The 17,330-nt window shown below is 38.8% G+C and overlaps 1 protein-coding gene across 1 annotated transcript in view; it reads left to right on the top strand.

The window, feature by feature from the left end:
- ATP6V0D2 (ATPase H+ transporting V0 subunit d2) overlaps positions 1-17,330 on the top strand; it is a 47,519-nt gene that overhangs the window by 3,021 nt on the left and 27,168 nt on the right. The window contains exon 2 of the mRNA XM_081258536.1: positions 8,382-8,553. Within this exon, the coding sequence (XP_081114662.1) occupies positions 8,382-8,553 (172 nt within the window). The remainder of the gene's footprint in view (positions 1-8,381; positions 8,554-17,330) is intronic.

A 17,330-nucleotide genomic window follows, 5' to 3' on the forward strand; every position in this document is an offset into this window, starting at 1 on the left:
ACCAAATATGAGCCATCAAACTATAGGTTATAATGATGCATGAGAAAATCAATCTAAATAAAGTAAGGGTTTCATCTCCTCAGTTAACTGTTGAGGACTCTGAGGCTTAGAGTGGCTGTGACTAATCTAACCACCTTGTCAGGGGTGGAGTATGCAGACATCTGCATCTGCTTTTCCACTAAAATGTCTGCCTCCTGAGCATGAATGGAAGATATAGGAATAGGTCCATGTTGCTCTCAGCTCCATTTTGATATAGAAAATAATGTCTGACCTGCCTGTTTATTTTATAAGATGTTGGGAAATAAATCACTGGTGAAAAGCAGTGCAACTGTTGCATCTGTGAGTGTACTGAGAGAAACCCAGCCACCTTCCGACCTGGCTTAAGACATGAAGAGAAGAACTCAAGGACACTCATTGAGACAGAAGTTAAGGATTTTAGGATTTGTTTACTTTCTCACATAATATGCACCATACAAATTATGGGTAAAGAAGAGTAGGTAAAACAGTGTCAGGATAGTACTATGTGTTGAAGCAGGCATTTTCTGTAAAGGAAAGCTAACTTGGCAAAGCTTATATTTGCCTTTAGTCTTTTGAAGTCCTCTAGTCTTTAAAAGAAAAGTGTCCTGATACCAACAAGTTGTTTTAGAACCACTTACCAGGAACATATAAGGTTTCAGGTAAATTTGGAAGAGAGAAATATGAAAATTGTCCAGAAAAGCTTTGAAAAACCCTAGTATTTATGATTGTGTGAGTGTGGTCAGAAATACTCATCCACTCCAAGGCCTGACCCTGACTAACAGTGACCTGAACCAGTCACTAGGACCCTCTGTGACTCAGTCCTTCCAGGGGACAGGAGAGGAAGCCAGTTCACATGGCCTGTGTCGATGGTACTGCTTGGCGGCTATATTCACATAGAAAATTCTTAAAAAGTAACTTTCAAAACAAGTTCTTTAAAATTAACTTGAACCAAAATAATAATGTTAACGGGACATAAAATAGTCTTTAGAAGAATGAACACTGCTAATTTTTTTAATTAAAACTTTTTTTAGAGCAGTTGTAGGTTCACAACAAAATTAAGGAGGAAAGGGCTTCCCTGGTGGCGCAGTGGTTGAGAGTCCGCCTGCCGATGCAGGGGACACGGGTTCGTGCCCCGGTCCAGGAGGATCCCACATGCCGTGGAGCAGCTGGGCCCGTGAGCCATGGCCGCTGAGCCTGCGCGTCCGGAGCCTGTGCTCTGCAACGGGAGAGGCCACAGCAGTGAGAGGCCCGCGTACCGCATTAAAAAAAAAAAAATTAAGGAGGAAAGACAGAGATTTCCTATGTAACACCTACTCCCACACATGCATAGCCTCCCCCTTATCAACATCCCACACCAGAGTGGTGCATTTTTATAATCAGTGAACCTACACTGATACGTGGTAATCACCCAGAGTCCAGAGTTGACATTTCAGTTGCTCTTGGTGTTGTACATTTTATGGGTTTGGACAAATGTATAATGTGTATCCACCACTATTGTATTATACAGAGTATTTTCACTGCCCTAAAATTCCTCTATACTCTGACTATTCTCCCCCTCCCTGACCCCCAGCCCGGCAACCACTGATCCCTTTACTGCTTCCCTAGTTTGGTCTTTTCCAGAATGTCACCTAATTGGAATCATACAGTAAGTATGTAGGCTTTCCAGACTGGCTTCTTTCACTTAGTGACATACCTTTGAAGCCCCTCCATTTCTTTTCATGGCAACACTGCTATTTTCATCAGATTTTTTTTTAATTACAAACAAGACTTTTGTAAGTATTCTTTCCTCTTCAGAAAAAGGACAAAGTGGTAAAATGAATACTTCAGAGCTTTAGAATTTAGTAAGAAATAGCCTTTTCTAAAATATATGGTGAAAGTGATCTCTGGCTCTCAGGGTATGGTAAGAGCGCTCTGGACCCAGCCTTTACCTCGTTCTCTTTGCCATCATTTTTGGGAAGGGGATGAGAGGAGGTGATTATAGCTCACGAACAATTACTTCCTTTTCAAGGGACATGACCTTCATTACTTTCCAACTGTGCCTTCACATGGGAATTCATTCATATATTAAGCACTTTCTCGTTAGAGCCGAGGAAGTAAAGATGGAAAAGAAATAGTCCCTGCCCTAAAAGGGCTCCAACTCTAGAGAATAAAAATATTGAAAAAATAAGAACCCCTTAATGATAGCAGTTGGGCCTCAAAATTCCAAATGCATGTACACTTGACCTGGTACTTCATGTAGCATTGCTGGGAATAGCAGAAAATGAAAAAGAAATGAAATATCGATTGGCAGGGAACTGGTTAGATAAATTATGGAACAGTCACATAATGGGATATTCTGTGGCTACAAAAAGAAAGAAAGAAAAGAAAAAAAAGAAAGAAAGAAAAGAAAAAAGCATGAGGACACACACACACAGTCTAAGAGGACTGATATGGAAAGATAGCTGAGATGTATTAAGTGAGGAAAGCAAGGGGAAGAACTGTGTAGCACACGGATACTCTTTACTGAAAAAGGCACATACATTTAAAATGTATTTTCTATATGATTGTCTCGATACAAAGAAACTGTGAAAGGATTCAAATGAAACTAAAACTAGTAATTTACTGGGGCTGGTAATGAGTGGTGGGGGTGGTGGATAGTAGGAGACCTTTCATTGTTTACCTGTATTTATACCTGCTACCTATTTTTTTTAATTTTATTTATTTATTTATTTATTTATTTATTTATTTATTTATTTATTTGTGGCTATGTTGGGTCTTCGTTGCTGCGCGCAGGCTTTCTCTAGTTGTGGCGAGCAGGGGCTACTCTTCGTAGTGGTGTGCGGGCTTCTCATTGCGGTGGCTTCTCTTGTTGCGGAGCACGGACTCTAGGCACACAGGCTTCAGTAGTTGTGGCACGCGGGCTCAGTAGTTGTGGCTTGCGGGCTCTAGAGCGCAGGCTCAGTAGCTGTGGCACATGGGATTAGTTGCTCCACGGCATGTGGGATCTTCCTGGATCAGGGCTCAAACCCGTGTCCCCTGCATTGGCAGGCGGATTCTTAACCACTGTGCCACCAGAGAAATCCCCCTGCTACCTATTTTTAAATTAAAAAATTCATATAGAAGGAAGACTCTTATTTCAAAGGGCTTTCACCAAGCTCCTTTAGACATTATTTGTACCTCTATTTATAGTACTTATTTTCTCTGCCTTGTGTTAAAAACGCATATACAATACCATCACTTTTCTGTTCAAAAATACTTTCATCGGGCAGGATAAACTTCACTCAGTTTAAAAGCTGGAGCAGTCTGTCCTATCTCTACCTGGTAAGCGTTTCCTCAGAACCCTTCTGCCCTTCTACAGTTATTCCTTCAGCCACAAATTCCATTCACCATCCTGCTTGCCTGGAGAACACCCATTCCTCTTTAAAGTCTCCACTTCCAAGTCAATTTCTCTATAAACCCTTTTCTCCTGTATCCCTATGGGGACAGAATTGACTAATCTCAATTTTGTGCTCTATTGTGCCTTGTAATGGACCTAATTCTGTGTAGCATCTGTGATATTTGCGTAAGTATGTCACCCTGGGGCAGGACATTTGTCTCGTTTATCTATCTAGTCCTCTGAATGATCAGTTAAGGGCTTACCTCCTGAATGAATAAATGAATCTGTCCCCTTCTAAATTTAAGCCTTAAGGGCAGAAACTATAAATATGTCTGGTGTTAATTAACTAGGTGGGAGAATTCTTTCACAATGTAAATGTATATCAGATCACCACAATGTACACTTTAAATGTCTTACCATTTTATTTGTTGGTTATACTTCAATAAAACTGAATTTTTTTAAAAAAAAGACTTTTGTTTTAAGAGTAGAAACCACACCTTATACTTTTTTGTCTCCTAGCTTCTCTAGCCCAAGGCTATGTTTTGCACATAGTAAGAATCTGAAAATACGCATTAGAAATGTCTGCATGTTTGAGTTTAAGTCCTGGCTCTTCTACTTTCTGGCTCTGGGGTGTTAAGCCAGCTGCTTAACTTTTAGTCATGGTGCTTTCTTATCTGATGCTTAGATGGTATCTCCCTGGCCTAACTCCCAGTTACCAGGGGAATTAGAAATTTCTGAAGATGTTTTGTAAACTGTAAACCATAGGAATTCCTGGGAAGTCATAAGAACACGCCCTGAACTGCAGTGTATATACAACAAGAATTAATTTACCCTCTTCTGCTGGACTCTTGAATTCCTAAAATAATCCTTCCATGTCTTGGTTATGGTTAATGGTGTTTGGTATATGATTCTAAGTAGCTGATTTTATTTGCCTTCAAAAGCACTGGTTTGTTTTGGAAATATTCATTCTATAAATAAACAAAACAATTAAAAATATAAGAAGAGTTTAAACCAATAGATAGAAAATATATTTGAAAGTGAACCAAATCTTGAAAGACAGTAGGTTGGGAAAATGCCAGTGAGATAAGGAATAGGAGGTGGGTGGAGGGGAGTTGATATGGCAAGACATCCTAGGTTCTTAGGGAGGATTAATGAACTATAGATAGAAAACAATAAAAGCATATGGGTGAGGAGTAAAGCAGTTTGGCTGCAATACTAGCATACTTGGAGAATAAGGCAAGAATTTAGGTTGGGAAATTTGTTGAAGGCCCTTGAAAGTCTAATTATGGAGCTTCAAAATATTGGATGAGGAGGTACGTTTGAATCTTCAGTCAAATACTTGTAAGCATAGAAAACATGAACAAGTTATTTCTCTGAGCATCGGTTTCTAAATCTATGGGTTTTTTTGTTTTGTTTTGTTTTTTGTGGTACACGGGCCTCTCACTGTTGTGGCCTCTCCCGTTGCGGAGCACAGGCTCCGGACGCGCAGGCTCAGCGACCATGGCTCATGGTCCCAGCCGCTCCGTGGCATGTGGGATCCTCCCGGACCGGGGCACGAACCCATGTCCCCTGCATCGGCAGGTGGACTCTCAACCACTGCGCCACCATGGAAGCCCTTGGACATTCATTTTTATAGAGTATCAACAGGAAGCTGCACAGAAAAAATAAAAATAAAAAAAGATCTATCCAACAAATTAATAAAGAAGAGATAACAACCAGATAGTTGTCCTGCCTCACTGGCCAAGAGATCTCAGATAATTCCCTGAACCCAGTGAACTGCAGCCCACAGAAGATGCATTTTTACTTTATGACCCTGTGTACACACATGCGGGCACATTGCGTATACACTACTCTGGGTGATATACTCAGATATTTGTTATAATAGCTCAATCTGTTCCTTTTATGTTATTACATCTGGGACCTATAAAATTGATTTAGTTGGTAGTGATCTCACAGTTCCTCATTTGAATAAAAAAAGAAAAAAATGCCACTTGACACACTACTCTGGATAAGAAAGGAGTGTAATTTTCCAAAGTGTGCTGTGTGGGTGTCTCCGTTGATTTCTGGTGGCTTGGGAGGTTCTGTACTGTACTCTTTCTAAAGAAATCATTCAAATTAATGTATTAAAGGCTTTCAGTTCCTGCAGTTAAGAAGCCTTTTTATTCCAAATGTATTTGACCACAAAGCTCTATTCATCACATATCTATTTAGTTAAGCATTTAGGGAAATGTGAGGAAAAATATGTGATCCTATTTTTAAAACTATAAAACTATAAGCATTATTGTCATTACTGACAGATAATGATATTATCTCAGCAAATATTTCAGTTCTTAAGATTTTCTTAGGATCTGATTGCAAGTGTCCCTTGGATCATCTTGGGGCTGGTGAGACAGGGCTCCTTCTATCTCAACTGTCTCTCCACCAGGCACAGTATTACAAGATTGCTTACAAGGTCTGAAACACTTGAGACATTTTTTTTAATATAAATTTATTTATTTTACTTATTTATTTTTGGTTGCATTGGGTCTTCATTGCTGCACTCGGGCTTTCTCTAGTTGCAGGGAGTGGGGGCTACTCTGTTGTGGAACAAGGGCTCTAGGCACGTGGCCTTCAGTAGTTGTGGCACACGGGCTCAGTATTTGTGTCACACGGGCTTAGTTGCTCCGCATCACGTGGGATCTTCCTGGACGAGGGATTGAACCCGTGTCCCCTGCATTGGCAGGTGGATTCTTAACCACTGCACCGTCAGGGAAGCCCTGAAACACTTGAGACATTTAATTTCAGAATCTCACTGGCAGCTGAAAGGTATGGAAGTTATTTTGCTTAAACGAACCATATGTCACATGAGCAATATACCATGGTTTTGGAAGAAATATCATTTGTGTCACTTCTGTTGGCAAATATTCCTCAGTGCTGAGAAGGCAAACTGTCAAACTGTATAAAAATCTGACTGTCAAAATAAAAGCCAATGAAGACATAGCAAAAGAGTATGATTTTTTTTAATTAATTTAATTAAATAGGTAATTGAGCAAGTAAGTTCTGCAGTCAATCAGATGAAGAGCATTTCTGATTCATGACCTACTCCAGACACTGAGGAAGAATGCCTGTCTGCTGAATCTCAGAGACTCAAGAGCCACTTGAGTGCCTAACTGAAAATCCACCCTCCCCCCAGCTTACAGAGCAATTAGTTCATAGCCCACAGGGGCTCCCTGTTATCCTCAGGATCAAGGAAGTCACACCAAGCCTTCCTGGGGATAGCCCCTGCTTATTTCTCTGTCTTCACTTCTTACCCCTCCTTCTCTCCCACTAAGTGCTTCAAACCACACTGAACTGTTTTGAGTTTCTTGCACCCACCATACCCATACTAATTCATGGAATGCCTTCCTTGCGCTCTTACATAGTACCTTAAGGCTCACCTCTGGCTTAACCTTCTTCTGAAAACTCTCCTAGGTTTTTTTGCTCTCATCCCTATGCATCTTGCTCTTATTTTCTATGTTCCCAAATATCAAGGTTCTTAGCATTTTTTTTTTTTTTTTTTTTTTTTTTTTTTGCGGTACGCAGGCCTCTCACTGTTGTGGCCTCTCCCGTTGCGGAGCACAGGCTCTGGACGCGCAGGCTCAGCGGCCATGGCTCACGGGCCCAGCCGCTCCGCAGCATGTGGGATCTTCCCGGACCAGGGCACGAACCCATGTCCCCTGCATCGGCAGGCGGACTCTCAACCACTGCGCCACTAGGGAAGCCCCCAAAGACATTTTTGATATTCAGATATTTAAGAACACTTATACATTGGGTACTGCACAAGGAACCAAAAGATAAAAGATATAACTAAAAGATGTAACTAAGAAAGCAGAACTGCATTTTTGGAGTTAACATATTAAGACTTTATAATATGCTGGGACAGGAGCTGTGCTAGAAATATTATCCAAGTACTTTGAAATTCAGTGTGAGATTGAATAGTTCTGCCAGACAGAATTAAGGCTTTACAGAACAACTGATAATCTGATTTAACTGATTGTCAATAAATTACAGATTTTTAAGATATGAGGCTGGCTTTGAGTCCATTTATCGACGTGATTTTGAGCAAGTTATTAAGCTCTCTGAGCTGCAGGGTTCTTATCTGTAAAAGGGGCTAAAAATCATTTCTAACTCATAGGGTTGCCATGAGTAGTAAATGAGATAATACACACTTGACACAATGCCTGATACGCAATAAGCACTCAATCACTGGTAACTATTATTTTAATGCTGAAGGATACATTATAATGAGCAATCTAAAAAGGGGAGGGGGCCAATTCTATAGCGTTAGATGGGATCAGTATTAACAGAAGTGTAGGGCTGGAAAACAAATGGTTTGTTCAGGATGAAGTGACAATAAATGAAGTTGGAAATCAAATTATCTGGCAACCAAAAGCATTGCCATTTAAAGGACATCTAGCATGGTCCCATGGAAATGATGTTGGAATTCAAGAGTAAGGAGACCCATCTCCTAGTTTAAGCTCCACTACTATATAACTCCCATTTAGACCTGCTGAAACTCAATTTCTTCACCTGTAGTCAAAGGATATTTGTGGCTGCCCTCCCATAGCCATGGTAAATATTAGTAATAAACTTTTCTTTTCCATCAAGCTGAGATGGAGGCTTAGTATCCTCAAACAGTTTTCCTAGCACTATTTTCACATGACTAAGTTGGCTCAGGTAAAACCAATTTGCAATCTCTGGACTAGGTGGTTTTTTACGTTCTTTTGAGCTGTGCTAAATAATTCTAGATTTTTTCAGGTAATTAAAAATTGTTATGTCGTACTATACGGTGTTAACATGAATTTTTTATTGCTTTAGAGATTGATGCTCAAATCTAAATCATATGTAGACCTTATGTTAAGGTCTAATAAGATAATAATTAAATATGCATTTCATTTGTCATAAAGTTACCATACTGTCAATTAATGTTGTAAAGGTTATTCATGCATGTTCAACATTTAACCTGATTTGGGGTTTCATTTAATTTCAGATCTGAAAATTCATCTCCAGACCACTGATTATGGCAACTTCTTGGCTAACCAAACAAATCCTCTTACTGTTTCCATTATTGACACGGAGATGAGAAAAAAGCTATGCAGAGAATTTGAGTATTTCCGGAATCATTCCCTGGAGCCCCTGAGCACCTTTTTCACATACATGACGTAAGTGGTAGCAGGAGGCCCTACTCCTCCCCAGTGTGATTGTGCAAACAACCCCGAACAGTTAACAGGTGGGGTGTTACGCTGACATGAGGCTTAAGACCTCTTCTACTGTTTGAAAGTTTGAATACTTTCAATTCTGAGCAACTGATAAGCTCACAGAGCTGCATTTTCACTGTTAGAATATAGATTTCATTTATTTATAAACGTGATTAGATAGGTTGCAATGGCCTCCGTGTAAAGCAGTGTTTTCAGTTTTCATTCTAAAAAATAAGTACTGCTGAGGCGTGAAGGTAGATATTATGCGACGTTTTCAGATCGCTTGTCAGGGTGGGGTTGAAATATCACAAATCGTTCTTAAAGCCACACCTACCCTTTCCGGATTCCTCTTCAACAGCATAAGGAGTTCCCATCAGTTATATGTGTTTTATTTTTATCCCTCTCCATCACCAGTGGTTCCAGTCTTTCAGTGTGAAGGCCCTTCTTTTTAAAAAATGTTTGAACTTCTACACAATAGCAAATTGTATTTCTTAATCCGTTAATAGATTATATCCAGCACTCAAAACTTTGAGCTTCTCTAGTTGTCTTAGCTGACAAACTGGGAACAAATGCCCGCAATAGATGAGCTGTTTATCATGTATATACAATTTAGATGTAATATACAAAGTTATGATTACTAGATCCAGGGCCCTTTATTCCACATGTCCCCTCCTTCCCCACTCAGTTCTGTTCCCTAAAAGTAGGTACTTCTCAGTTTCTTTTTCTTTCTTTTTTTTTTTTTTTTTTTTGCGGTACGCGAGCCTTCTCACTGTTGTGGCCTCTCCCGTTGCGGAGCACAGGCTCCGGAAGCACAGGCTCAGCGGCCATGGCTCACGGGCCCAGCCGCTCCGCGGCATGTGGGATCTTCCCGGACCGGGGCATGAACCCGTGTCCCCTGCGTCGGCAGGCGGACTCTCAACCACTGCGCCACCAGGGAAGTCCCCTCAGTTTCTTATTATTTTTCAAAAAAAAAAAAAAGTACCTTGTGTATGTATATTGATGCACACTCAACCCACCCTACCCCCACAGTTTCAATTTATACGAATGGAATCAGTTTTTTCCCACTTAATATTTGTTAGAAATATCCTCATCAATGTCATACTTTTTTAAATAACTGCGTAGAAGTCCGTGTTTGGTACATATCATGACTCCATTTATCAGGCATCTATTAACAACTAGCTAACTTTTTTTTAATTACAAAATGTTTTGCAGCTAGCTTATTACTGTGTAGGCCTTGAATTTATTTCTAAGCTAAATTTCTAGCAGTGTGAGTAGTGAATCAAAGGAATGCCCCATTTTTATCTTAACAAAATTTACTAAGTTGAACCATCCCAGCACCGCATGAGAAGGCCTGTAGCCCTAACCATTACCAACATCACATACTACCTTCTTAAGTTTTGCCCTTCCAATAGGTTAAAAACTGTATCTCTGCTTTAATTTATATTTTTTATTAGCAAAAGGGAACATCTTTTCACACTTAAGTAGTCATGTATATTTGCTACCCGATCAAATACTTTTATTTGCTTCCTGACCAAATACTTTGTCAATTTTTTTTATTGGGGTATTCAGCATTTTTTGTTTATATATAAAAGCTCTTTTTAAATTAAGAAAGTTAACCTTTCATCATATGGGTTGAAAATTTATTTTCTCAGTTTGATATAATTTTATTTTTATATTGTTTGTTTGCTGTAGGAACATTGAAATTTTTTAATTAGCTATAATCGGCAGCCTTTTCATTGTACAATCTTTTGATTATTGTGTCCTGCTTAGAAAGGCCTTTTCCACTCCAGCTCATCAATAAACTCACCTGTCTTTTCTTCCATTTTTTTGCTGTTGTTGTTGATGTTTCATTTTTTACATTTAAAACTTTGATTCATCTAAAATTTATTTTGGTGTAAGGAATGAGACTAGAGATCCAGCTCAAATTGTTCTTCCCACATAGTGATCCAGTTTTTCTGTACCATTTCCATAAATAAGCAAGTAGAAGAAATGATCATAATTCCAGGCAGGAACCACTGATGTCCCTGAGACATGTTGTTAGTGCCTATGTTCCTTGTTTGTGCAGTCAATCCTCCTATCAGCACTGTAGTATGGAATTTTATTTATAGGCAAGACACAGAGGCTGACATTTTTAAAGACTCCACCAATATACAACTAGTCAGGGATGAAGATCAGATATGAACTTGGGTCCAACTCAGTCTAAAGCCCAAGCACTTCTTTTGAGAATTCTGGAAGGGCCGACATTGTTGCCAAGCCTGGAAATGGAGTAGAATTTGGAGATTCGGGAGAAGGCTGAACATCTGGGGTTGACGCATGAAGAGGGAAGGATTCTGCTTACATGAGGAATAACTGGTCAGTTTGGGCTGGAGTAGGCTGTGCAAAAAGGACAGGAGAGAAATGGGGAAGGGAGGCTAGAGAAGTAAAATCCAACCAGATAATGGAGTCTTCAGTGACCAGGCTAATGAAACTGGCCTTTATCACATCAGAGTATTTTTCGTGTGTGTGTGTGTGTATGTGTGTGCGTGTGTGTTTTGTTGGTATCTGCAAGACCTTTCCTTAAAAATAAAATCTTTAGCAGAAACCCCAAATATAGGAGAGACAAAAGAAAAGGCCAGGTTTGTTCCCAAGATTAATTCCTCTCCATAACAGTTGGGGTGAAGTAGAATGCACTTGAGCTTTGGACTGAGTCAGATCCGAGTTTATACATAATCTTGAATGGTTGCCTGTGAGAGAGGATTTGCAAGCAGGGAAGCCTCCTGCAAAACTGTCTGGCATGGGTAATTATGAAGACACTAAAGATTCCTGAGCTTTAAGACAACACGGCCATAGTTGTGTAACAGTAAAAATGATAATCCAAATGCTAGACACCATTTATGAACTATTGCTATATGCCAAGGCTCTGCTAAGTGCTTTACAAACATTGTCTCATTTAACCCTCATGACAAGTCTTATTCAGTTCTGATCATCACCATTTTAAGGATGAGGAAACAAAAACTTAAGTGCAGCAATTTGCCTAAGTCACAGATCTAAAAAGTGGAGGAGTCATGATTTGAAATAAATGTTAGCAGTAGGCTTTGTAAAATTATTTTGCTCAGGGCTTCCCTGGTGGCACAGTGGTAGAGAGCCCGCCTGCCGATGCAGGGGACACGGGTTCGTGCCCCGGTCCGGGAAGATCCCACATGCTGCGGAGCGACTGGGCCCGTGAGCCATGGCCGCTGAGCCTGTGCGTCCCGAGTCTGTGCTTCGCAACGGGAGAGTCCACGAGAGTGAGAGGCCCGCGTACCGCAAAATATATATATATATATATATATATTTTGCTCAGATTTTAGATGAGTTCGGAAAATCTGACCTGTGATGATGACAGGGGACAGTCCAATTTTAACTGAATGAGAAAACTGCCAGGCTTTGTACTTTTTAGGTTCCAAGACGATCTCACATGATGAAAATTTTCCCCAAATATGTGAAGAGATGCTCCAGCTCTAAGAATGACTCTGAGTCATTTGGTCAGTGGTTCCTCTTAAGTGATGATTCCACGATTTATTACTTCCTAATTATAGAATCTTAAACCTGGAAGGAGCCATAGCATTAATTAGCCTTCTTATTTCACAACAAAATACCATGTCAATCTAGTTAAAATATACTCTGTTTCTAAAAAAAATTACTTAAAATTCCAAATATTTCTAGTCATTAGCGATGTTTAAAAACTGTATATAAGAATTCAGACAGTCACAAATACCTGGGTAGAATGTTAATAAAAAATAAGACGTGGAAATGTAGGTTTGGTAGAATCAGTTTTGTTAGTAATGGACATGTTTTAATTTATCTTCTGCCTCTCTCTGTCTCTCTGTCTCTCTCTCTCTCGGCTGTAAACTCTTTGAATTATTTCTTTTAGTATCTCTATCTGGACTTACAAGTATATAATGGGCACTGAATATTTGCTGAATCAATATATAATCCTGTATTTACCAGTATCTTACACATACATATAGAAACATACTTTCAGACAGTTCAGGATTTTATATTTTATATAGTACTTGAGAATTGGTTATTTACTGGCCAGTATGTTAGGGGTAAAAACCAAATGTCATGCCTGCAGATACATTTTGTGTGACCGGGTCAGTCTTTACAGTAATTTTTTAAAATATGTTTAATTAAGGCATGCATTCTCCAATTAGCCACAGTCACCAACACTCCCTTTTGTCTTATGATCTTCAGGTATTTAGATTACTTATCAGACATCTGACCTAGATGTTTTACCTACATCTCTACACAAAGAAGTGTTTATATCTCCAGTTTTCAAACTAGAGAAACTGAGGCTCAACATATTAATGTATATTTCAAAGTCACAACAGTATTAAGAGATTTGGAAGGGATTTGATTTCAGGTCCATCATTCTAGAAAACTAATGATCTTGTATTGGCCCAATAGTTTATAAAAAGGCAAGTACATCAGAAATATCTGTGGGCCTTTAAAAAATAAGTATATTTCTGATCCCTATCCCAGGAGATTCTGATCCACTTGGCCTTGGAGTGGGGCCCACCTGTAATTTGGAAGGCATGCAGGTTATTCTGATGTGCACCCCTAATTAAAAATGTCCCAGTATGGTGCCTCAACTTTATGACTTGGAAGTCACTTTCACAATTATTCTTGAGTTTTCCACCACAGTTAATTACATGGTTAGGATTATCTCCTTGTCAGAGACCAGAGAGCTCAACTGCACTGAAACCTAGGTCTTCTGAATCTCAATCCGTGGTTTGTTACACCATGTCGTGTGACTTGCCAACACTGGCAGCATCCAGCTGTGCTCTGCAGAACCTGAAGATGTGTTACCATAACAAAAGGTAACAAACGTATGTGTGCAGGACAGTTGTCCAATAGTTCTGAAACTATTTTTGTTATTTCTCTTTTAGAACATGTTGCAAAGTCAAGTGTCTGTCTAGCGCCTGTGAATTCCCATCAAACAGGATTACTTCCTGCCCTATTAGGAAATGCTCAGGGCATCATTATGAAAATGATTAAGTCAACCCTAATAGAGATGGTCTAAATTTAAGGTGGTATGATAAATATAATCTAAGCATTGCACATGCGTGTGATATAATTACTGTATATGTAAAACTTGTTTTGAAAATCTGGAATGGGTATTTTTAAATGCCTAATAGCAGGAAGATCTGAAGGTTTTTATGTACTATAATTATACACAGTGGTGTGAAACAAAGGAATGAATCCAATAGCATTTTAATGAAGAGACTATGTAATATAGCCTTGGATTGTTTTATTTTCCTTCCCTCCTACTCAACACTTTCCAGCAGCATTTCAATTTCTCCTATCTTTGAAGATTAGCCATCTGACTAGAATAACATTTTAATATTCAAAATACTAATTTTATTTTAAGATTGTTTTAATCTCTTGAAATAATCAAATTTTCTCAATATAGGATGACCAAGGAAATATAATATTCAATACTTCACAGTAACATCGACCAAGAATCGTAGGTTAAGGACCACACAGTGAAGAAATCTTTAGAGATTCATTTATGAAAGCTAACCAAAGTTCTTGACTATTCCAGTGACACTTTATAACCCTGCTTTAGGCTTTGAACTGTGCTGTACATTAGGAGGCTGTATTCCTTGGTTTGCCCTAAAGGGATTCTCAGGATGAGGTCTTTTGATGCTCAAACCAGGAAAAACCTCAGCAAACTGGATGAGTTGGTTACCCCATCACTTGTTAGTCAAAACATAAATAACCTAATCCTGAATCACTAAGAACTTACATTCTAATGGAGCAAGCATATGTGTCACAAAGGGTGAAAAGATGACGGAATTAAGCAATGGCTATAATAGAGACTTAAACATTCAATTAGAGGATTCTGGAGGATGAAATAACTAAATCTGGTTTTAAAAGATTTTGCAGAGAAAGTAGAATTTGAACCAGTATTTCAGTGGGTATCTGATTAAAAGAATACATGTACATCAGTGAGGCATGATAAGATTGTGTATCTTGAGATAAGTCATCTCAGGTGTGGCTGGAGCCCACACAAGAGCAGGAGCATGGACTGGGGAATGAGAGTCAAGAGCCCGGCCTGATTTAGGGCTCTGGCCTAAGTCTCTATAAGTAACAATCAAGGAAGGCCTTTCAGAAAGTGTGCTACCATTTCATGCTTCAAGTGCCCAAGTCCTTGTAGCCAGTAAGTAGTAGAGATGCTAAGATGCGACATCAGGGCTCTCCAAATAGCATTTCAAAGGTGCTACTTTTACTTTTTTGTTTGTTTTTACTTTTCAACTCTTATTGCCTTGAAAAGTGAGGGTTAATGATCTGATACATATTTTAGGAAAATGATTCTGTTGGTATTGTGAAAGATGTGTTGAAGAAATGAGGCTTGAAGCAGAGAAACCATAGAGGAAGCTATTTTTAAAGTTTAGAGTGGAAATATTGATAGTAGAGTTAAGAAGGATGGGACAGTGGTTAGATGCATCTGAGAGGTAGACAACAGAATTTAGTATCTTGATTTATGACGAATGAGAGAAAACAGTCAATGATTCCTGGGAATTCCAAGCTAAGGGAAGAAAGAATTTGCAAGTCAGAAAAAGGATTTTGTTATTTCTAATAAAAAAGAATAAGCCCATTTAAGTTAGATAAAATTATATGAATAAATTAATCATTCTTAATCTCACCATGAGTTGACATATTTTTATACTATTTCTATACATTTTAAAAGAAAATCATGTAAAAATAATGTAATTAATTTAAAATATCTATTATTGGCATTTTTTTCAAGTAAGTTCTTCTAATTTTTTTTTACAGTATGGTACCATCTATATTTTTAAATGGGGGGTTTGGCATGTATTTGCTTGTTTGTGTGTGTGTATATATATATATATATATATATATATATATATATATATATATATTTGTGGAAGATATCAAAGGCACTGATGGAGTTATGCTCCTGGAAGTTTCTTTGCACCAATTTTCGTTCCAAACAATTTGTTTCTATTTATTTTCCAAGTAAGACAATTTCAATATACAGAACACTTTTCTTCATTTGGGTTGAGAAATTGTTGTTCTTGTTCTGCTTAACTAGCTATCATAGTTAGTAGGGGGTGATCACATGATTACCTAAAAGGAGATTCCGAAATGGATTTGAGTACTCAGAGGAGAGAAGGGTAATGATGGTAACAATGTTTTATTGTTTCCTTTTTTATCTTTTAAATTCTGAATCATAGGAATGTATTACCTAATCAAAATAATAGTTGCTAGTCCAATATCCATAGCTTATTCATTACAATTTTTATAACAATTTCCCATGTCCAAAGTATGCTTTGCTATCTTAATCAGTTTCTGAACTCAGGGAGCAAGTTCAGGGTGAGATGGATACCTGAAAATCTCTCAAAGACCTAAACATAAGAGCCAGAACTATAAACGCTTAGAAGAAAACATAGGAGAAAACCTTCATGATGTTCGATTTGCCAGTGATATCTTGGCTATGACACCAAAGCACAGGCAATAGAAGAAAAAACAGACAACTTGGAGTTCATCAAAATTGAAAACGTTTGTGCATCAGAGAACACCACTGAAATGACAGTGTTCATTCTTTTCATCTGTCATCTTTCCATTTTTAAGTGCTTTTCTTGGGTGCTTGAGGGTTGTTTTTATGGCAGGTCGACATACATAGTTCTCTACGTTCCTTGGAGGTTTTTTAGTTCTCTTAGCCTGAAGGCCAATTTTCAGTTTTAAATTTCCCTCTGTAAAATCTGTTTCTTTCACTGAAAACTGTTGCTGTACATCAGTCAAACCATCATCTTTCCCTGCTTCGATGTTTCTTTCCCGATTCCACTTGCGAAGGTCCTCTTCTTCCTCTGTGTTGTTCTCTAGCTCTACTTCTCTCTTGCTGACCAGTGTGCCAGTACTGATGGCAGAGGGACTCTTTCTTGAAAATCTTTCGGAATCAGAACCCAATCCTAACATAGCAGTATTTCTAGGGTCCATCACAAGTGTATGTTATTGCCAAGGAATCCTATGAAAATTTTACAGAACTGTGTTCCATAAAAAACAGGGATCTCCAAAACTTGCAACCAGCATCTCTTTCTCGTGTCAGAGGCCAAGGCTGAGAGAGGTGAGAGTGCAGGGAAGTGCAGAAGAGGGGGTGGCTGCCACCAGGCTCCTCCACTTTCCTTGGTCCACAGCGGATCCCCTCCACTTGTCAGGAGGTGCCCAGAGAGTGAGTGGACTTCAGCAGTGTGAGCCCATGCCCCCTCCTCCACCTCCTCTCCTCCCCTCACCCCCTTCCCCCTCTAATATTTTTAAATGTTTATATAGCCTTCCATCTGGTCATGAACATTCTAGATGTTTTGTGTCTTCCTTACCTCCAAGTCTGCATAGTATTTAATTTGTTAAATTCTGATTTCAAGAATCAAATTCCCAATAATATTATGAGACTGACTATTTGACAGCACTATGCATTTGTGATTCTGACTCTTTGGCCAGAAAAGTTCTGAAATAATAAAGATTGCACCAACTTAAAGGCTTTCTATCCATGTGAATGTTCAATGGGGAACAAGTGCAGGGCAAAAATATCTCAAATCTAGCTGCTGATAAAGTTTTCCTCGTATAAAACTCTCAAGCACTTGAATGGAAAAACACTGGTGCTCTTCTGCAAAAGTGATGCTTGGTCGATCTGTAACTGAATGATACTTAATCAGCATAATGTTTATTAAGCCACTGCTATGAGTGAAGGCCTATGC

Source organism: Mesoplodon bidens (assembly GCF_964165515.1).
Source record: "Mesoplodon bidens genome assembly, chromosome: 16".
In the NCBI taxonomy this organism is placed as follows: domain Eukaryota; kingdom Metazoa; phylum Chordata; class Mammalia; order Artiodactyla; family Ziphiidae; genus Mesoplodon; species Mesoplodon bidens.